This window comes from Panulirus ornatus, chromosome 73 (assembly GCF_036320965.1).
Source record: "Panulirus ornatus isolate Po-2019 chromosome 73, ASM3632096v1, whole genome shotgun sequence".
NCBI lineage: Eukaryota > Metazoa > Arthropoda > Malacostraca > Decapoda > Palinuridae > Panulirus > Panulirus ornatus.
The window spans coordinates 3743982-3751309 of NC_092296.1; the positions used below are offsets into that span (position 1 = coordinate 3743982).

Here is a 7328-nt window from a genome sequence, read left to right on the forward strand (position 1 = left end):
GCTGAGTGACGCGCTACGCTACCCCCTACAGTAGACGCTGGATATAATCTGATGTATATATATATATATATATATATATATATATATATATATATATATATATATAGTTATATATATATTCGCGATTTTCCGCGTTGGCGAGGTAGCGTTAAGAACAGACGATAGCTTTAGAGGGCATATCCTCACTTGTCCCCTTTCTCTGTTCTTTTGGACAAAGTAAAACGGGAGGGAAGGATTTCCAGCCCCTCGCTCCCTTCCCTTCTGTTTTCATAACAAATGTCTCCATAACGTGTATACATCTTTGTGAAAACTAAATTGATCAAGTTTAGAATCACTGTTGTGTGTTCTTTGTTTAGAGGAAGTACTGACAGCTGTCTCTCTCTCTAGTGAGACCACACAAGCAGCTGTATCTCCCTAGTCAAGACAAACTAGACCAGCTGTTGTTTCTAGTGAGACAATAAGCGCATCTGAGAGAGAGAGAGAGAGAGAGAGAGAGAGAGAGAGAGAGAGAGAGAGAGAGAGAGAGAGAGAGAGAGAGAGAGACAGACAGACAGACAGACAGACAGAGAGACTGGGCGGAAAGATGGGAAGTTTACAAGATGTTAGTCCTAAACGCGGGCCAATAACACGCCTAGTGCTGTGTGCTTCTCTCGTCACCTTCTGCCAGTGATGTGAGGTCAGTGTTGGGAGGCAACACGTTATGTGTGAGGTGACCTTTAACCCCTCACCCCAACCCACCTGCTGGCCAGACGCCCTGAGGTGACCTGGTATCGCCTGGCTGGTGGGTGTGTGACCTCTCATGGTAACGGTGGGATAGATGTATGGATAGATAGATAAGTCGATGGATAGATAGATAAATAGATAAGTAAATGGATACATACTCGGATAGATAGATGGACACATAAATGGTTGGATAGACAGATGAACAGACTGATAGATGAATAGAAATAGATTAATTCATGGACAACAGATAAACAAATACAGTGTAGATGAAGATAGACTGGTAGACAGATAGATGAATAGATACAGTTACATGGATATATATATATATATATATATATATATATATATATATATATATATATATATATATATATATATATATATATATATGAAAAAATATGCAAGGTTGAGACGGGGCAGCACCATTGTAAAAAACTCCCCCTCCAACACACAAATAGCAATCACGTGTACACATACCCAAGCAAAGTGCACCACCAGGGGTGACCTGACCTTGACCTGACATGACCTGACCCACTGGTGCGGTCACTTACCTAGCTTTGCCTAACCCTGCTGAACTCTGACCCCGCAACCCTAATCCTGGCTCCTCACAGTGACGTCTCTCTCTCTCTCTCTCTCTCTCTCTCTCTCTCTCTCTCTCTCTCTCTCTCTCTCTCTCTCTCTCTCTCTCTCTTTCTCTCTCTAACTCCTGAGCAAGCGAAAATTGTATTAGAAAATACAGACGTTATTATAAAGAGATACTGGATTGCTCGACAATTTTTGTTCGTGGTCATGAAATTTGCAGGTCTAGGATTCACACTGGATATATGCTTTAATATCAGAAATTCCATCATTAAATGAATAGAGGTATTGAAGCCACGACTGAACAAGGAAAAAGGCGAAAGTTGTACAAGGGTTATAAAAAACAATATGAGGGTCAGGTGTTAAAAAGGATGCATGTATGGCGTATGCAAGGGAGGGACATTGTATTTACTTTGGTAGACTTTTTTCTTTTTTTGCATTGAAACAGAAATTGAAGTCCAACAATGATGATACAGATGGTGTAAGAAAGTTCTATGCATTATTTCAATATTCCTCAGTCTAAGGGGCATGGTTGTACTTCCCTGGGTGGCTGTTGTTAACCTGCAACTTATAAAATGAATTCTAGCCAAGTGATTCTTCAGAATTAATACAGTTCTATGATAATAATGACAGTATTTCTCCCTGAAGAGGAATTTTGCATCAGACTCAAACAGAAACAATAGCTTCAACGAATCTACTAGGCTTTATGAGCTAAAATTATGACCTCCACTTGGCTTTATGAGCTAAAATTATGACCGGCAATGATTTATAGCAAGGTAGAATTAGAGGGGAAAAATCCATTGTTAAAATTCGGGCATACTATGCTTTTACAGCTGTTTACTGAAAATTTTGAGAATATTCGAATTGAATACAGAATGACCCTAACTTTTACCCAGTCTCAATGTGATTTAACCCATGAAGATAATCTATATATAAAGTTAACTTTAAGGAATTCATTCGTAATAGCATAATCAATCTATCATTAAATATATATAAAAGGAATTAATGGCACAGCAAGTGAGGGATTGTGCAAAGCTAAGGATAATCTTTAATTTTAGTTAGGCTTGAAGACTAGACATACGTAATAATTTACTGTATTTCATTTATTCTAATCACCACGAACCACATTTGTAAATACATTAACAGATGAAAATAATAAAAATGAATCTCATTTGTTACATGTACATACATACGGATTTGGCTGCCCTATTTTAAGCTGACGATAATAATTTTGCCTCTTATTTCTCAAACATAATCTTATGAATATGAAAAAACTCATCAGTAATAGATATTACTTATATCTCCTTATAGGAACTAACTAATCCCCCGTCTTATATTCGCAGTATGCTCTACCTAATATTACACACACACACTATATGTATATATTTATATACATATATTTCCTAAGGTTTTCCCTGTTGAGGTAGTGTGTGTCCCCGGAATTAGGCCAAGTGAGGTCAGGTGAGGTAAGGAGGTAGATGGGAGGTTATACCTGGGTCAATCAATCTTGCTATATGTCTGTTATTTCATATTTCTCTAATTTTACGTTTAATTATATTTCAAAATAATGGGCATCACACTTATGCTTATCACTACTGTTAAACAAAAAAGGGTAATGGTAATAGTTAGTCTTAACTTGTAGATTATTATGACATATATTTATAAAGATTCCTCATTCGTTATCACAATTATATTATTTTATGGCTGGAAATGATAAGGACTATTTACATACATGCATGATAATTGAATATATAAATAATTTGCAACGCTTTTGTTGAACTGAATTAATTAATACTATATTTTAGGTATCGTCTTGCAGTGACTTATGGTAGCAAGGATAAGATTTAAAAAAAAAAAAAAAAAGTCTAGTTTTCCTATTGGCTGACAGCAGGTGAGGCGCCTCCTCTTGGCTTCCGCTGCCCGCTGGAGAAGGAGGTGATCAGGTGACCTGGGGAGGAGGTTTTGGGGTATAAATAACCAGTTCTTCTAGGAACGTCAACAGTTCGTGATCCTTCGCCATGGACGACAGGAACATACCTACGCCTCCGTCGAGTTGGGACGAGTCTGACGCCGAGTTGGATTCAGGCGAGGGAGCATCTCCGCTCCACGATCTATGGTATCAGCAGATGCCCAACGGGACGCTGGCTTCAGGTGAGGGCAAGTTATATTTCTTTCTCGAGGTCAGCGTGTATGGGAATACGTGTACTTCCCACTGGTGAGGGTGATTTATATATTTTCCTCGAGGTCGGCGTGTGTGTGGGTGTATGTACTTATCACAGGTGATGGAATTATATATTTCCTCCTCAAGGTCGACTTCTGTGGGGGTATATGCACTTCCGTAAGGTTTTGCGATGTTTGTTTCACAGACAGTGTAACTCCTTGACCACACAGTCCGGTAAAACTTTAACAATAATTCAGAATGTGTTGCTTGCCTCGCAGCGGCTAACGCTATGCACTTTGTATAAATCTTGATCACTTTTAAGACAATGTCTCTCGGTCTTCGCAGCGAGCACCGAACCCCTCAGAAGCTGGACAACCTCACCACACACAAATCCGCTTGCAAGCTACTGGTATTCAACGGTAGTGCCCCAACCACCGCCGCTACGACATCGTGCGTCGCCCAGAGAGATGTCCCCACCTCATGCGATGAGAAGGACGCCCGCCTCACCGCTTCATGTGCTCATAATGTCAACACTCTCCATCTCCAGGATTCCCTTCCTGCCGACGAGTTCTTTGCTCTCGATTCCTCCACCGCCGCCGCCACCTTCGCCAACGCCACCACAAGAGATGGAACCTTTCGAAATAGCTCCTATTCAAAGTAAGTATCCTGTGTTCAATATCATTAGAACGTCAAGGAAAATTTTTCCTCTATGAAATTATATTTTGTTTAGTCTCTGCCAAACCGTGTTCATTAAAGGGTGTTTACTGTTCCAGGCGTCGAGAGCATCCTCGCCGAGTTTCGAGCCGCGGGAGCAGAGAGTGAATATTGCCCCGAAGACGATACCCACTTCTCTAACCAAGACATGTGAGTTGATGTTGACTTAATCCTGCCATTCAAGGTTGACATATTGCTTAACTAGAACTGGTGAACTTCAGTGCCGCCTCTTAAGCCTTTAACGCCCCCCCACCCCACCCCCTTAACAGACTATTGTCATAGGGCAACTCTAGTGATGTGTTCCCAAGAGGCTCATATCAACTAACTTTACCTGTAATGTCCATACCACTACGTCGTAGTACCTATAGAACAGGGGAGAGTATACTGCCTATGTATTCCCTGCGTGTGGAAGAGGGCAACTTTGGTGGGTGGTAGTGTGGGGTTTGAAATCCCTCTTATATTACTTTCCAGAAAGAAGGATCATAGCATGGTGCCAAATAAGGAATTTTTCCTCTAAGGCTGTCATCTGTTCTTGATGCTAGCTCACTTGTGTGGAAAATGGCTAACACTTATGTACCTATCTTTGACGCCTGATCCTTCCGGGAACTCCCATCAAGGGGATGGCCAAGGCAAAAGAGTCCTTACCCATATCCTTTACACTCCTCCCTTAGCATACACCATTCCATGTATTCTTTCATTTCATTTGCCTTGGTCACAGTTGGTCTCTCACACTAACCCCTTTAATTGTACCATCATACACTTTATAAAACCCAGTCTTACATTCTTTCCATGTGCTAACATTGAATATATATATGAATGTTTCAGGTTGGTAATAGGGGAGAGGCCTGGACGCTCCACTGTGTCATCATCAGAGACGCCATCACTATCGTCTCAGTCTCCCATGTGGCCTAGCTCAGACCATCCCTGTGCCCAGCCTCTCTCAGCTTCCTTGTCACAAGCTAGTGATTCATCTTCAACCACATCTTCACTCTCTGATGCCGTATCTCCTCTGGATTTAAGCGACTCTTCCTCTTGTGAAAATTCACATGACAATGAAGAAAAGGTGAGTTAAAATCTTCTCACTGTCTGGCCATTATGCTGTGGTTTCAATACACCATTAAAAATAAGTGAGAATCTGAGAGCACCATTTACAATACTGATGAACTGATCCACCTTATATTGTTTATACTGAATCACAAACACATACTCTACCCAAGGAGCTTTACCTTGGAAATGCATAGCTGTATAGCATTATTCATTATCCTAAAAAAAAGCCACCTGTTTCAGGTCCTATAAACTTAATTTGATCTAAAGTTTTGATACTGAATTCTTCTATACGTTACATGCACATTACCTCTAGATAGTACTAACATGTTCACCGTGAAAACTGGTAATTTCTCGTATTCCCCCATTCTCTCTTCAGGAAACAGAAGAGGTCATGAATGATCTTGAAGAAGAGGCGAAAATTGATCTCGAGTCGGAAGAGGCGAAAATTGATCTTGAGTCGGAAGATGCGAAAATTGATCATGAGTAGGAAGAGGCAGAAACTGATCCTCTTCCAATTTGACCCTGGACCTTACAGCTTCTGACCCGGTGCAATCCGGTACAGCCACCCAAAGTTTTACACTAAGAGTAAAATTTTCTTAAAAAGAAAAAAGTATAAATGTAAAATTAAAAATATAAAAAGTTTAAACAAAAAAATTTATATCTTAAGTAAGTTTAGTTTGTAATTTTTCACAAGTAAAAGGACAATTACCGTAAATTCATCAAATAATATGCTACGTCTTCATATTTATAAAACTAAGAAACTAATTTGCACTTACAGTAATTAAGATCATAAGGTATTCTTTGGATTGTATTGACAAGTTTTCGTATTTAAGTTTTTCACAAGGTTATGCTGTTTCTCACATTACTGAATTAGTAGCAGGAACAGATGAAGTAAGGCCCCATTCACTTGAATCCGTTCTCCAGCTGTCATGTAATGCTAAGCATGATTTTTTAGTTGAGAAATTTGCAACTGAAATTGTAAGTGATTTTAGTAGCAAATTTTCTTTTATAATAGAAATTACCTTAATAAATTTGAAAGTAAATTTGTTATATACATAATCATTTATGTGTTTTCCACAGGAAAATAATTTTAGTTGTTTTTTTGCATTTGAAAAAATTAATTGCATGAGACTGAAGTTGCTACCAACAATTTTTACTTGTGAAACCATTTATTTCCACCTGAAAATATAATGGCTATATTTTGTTTGTTAAATGAATAGATTACTGAAATTAGTAAGAGCTTTTAATAATGGAAAATAAATTTGATATCAATAGGGTCTTAAATAAGAAGATAAACTTCCTGATACAATATCATCTTTCACATGTGAAAATATTTTTACTGATTTATATTTCAAATATAATACAAAAATGGATTGCAACTGTGCATTTCTTACCAATCTTGCTGTCACTGTTTTCTTACATTTGGAAATAAGTTTACGATTTTTCTTTGTTTCTATGAATCCTTTTGTCTTTGTTATAATGTGCAACTCCTCTCTTTTGGCAAAATTTCAGGAGCAATAGATAGAAGTAGTAGGCAGGAGCATTAGGTAGTAGTGGGTAGGAAGATGTGGGAGCATCAGGTAGAAGTAGTCGGTGGTAACATTTGGTACATGTAGTCAGTACGAAGGGAACGGGCATCAGAGATACAGATAGATAGACAGACCTAATACCCTGCAATTTTACTCTGACCTGCCACATCATCCACTCTTGTTACATTCAGATTCTCTGCCTCTAAAGATTCATTCCCATTCATTGAAACTGCCAAGGCACTCATTCAACTCCTCCCATAAACCACTACCACTACCAGGTGCATGAGCACTGACAATCACCCACCTCTCATAGTCTGCCTTAATTCTAATCTACACCAGTCTTGAACTTGATTCCTTGCACTCTAAAAAAAGTCCAAGAGCTCCTTCATCAGGAGTGCCACATCCTTTGCTCTTGTCCTTGCTCTTAATCTTACCCACTTTTACACCTGGAAAAAAATAATAACTCAATATTTGATTAAAACATCCTTTTGCTCTGAGGGTGCCAAAGCTAAATTATGATTATGAAACCTGTGAAAGTAGATGTGGCTCTACTGATAAATGCAGTCATTAAAGAA

At 38.9% G+C, this 7328-nt stretch overlaps 1 protein-coding gene across 1 annotated transcript; it reads left to right on the plus strand.

Annotated features, from left to right (window-relative positions):
* The first annotated feature begins 1146 nt into the window (after positions 1 to 1146).
* LOC139748343 (uncharacterized) lies at positions 1147 to 6664 on the plus strand. The gene is made up of 5 exons (XM_071661408.1): positions 1147 to 3453; positions 3809 to 4120; positions 4237 to 4327; positions 5003 to 5240; positions 5601 to 6664. The coding sequence occupies exons 1-5, from the start codon at positions 3321 to 3323 to the stop codon at positions 5709 to 5711; spliced, it is 885 nt and encodes a 294-aa protein (XP_071517509.1). The 5' UTR covers positions 1147 to 3320; the 3' UTR covers positions 5712 to 6664.
* Positions 6665 to 7328: the final 664 nt, after the last annotated feature.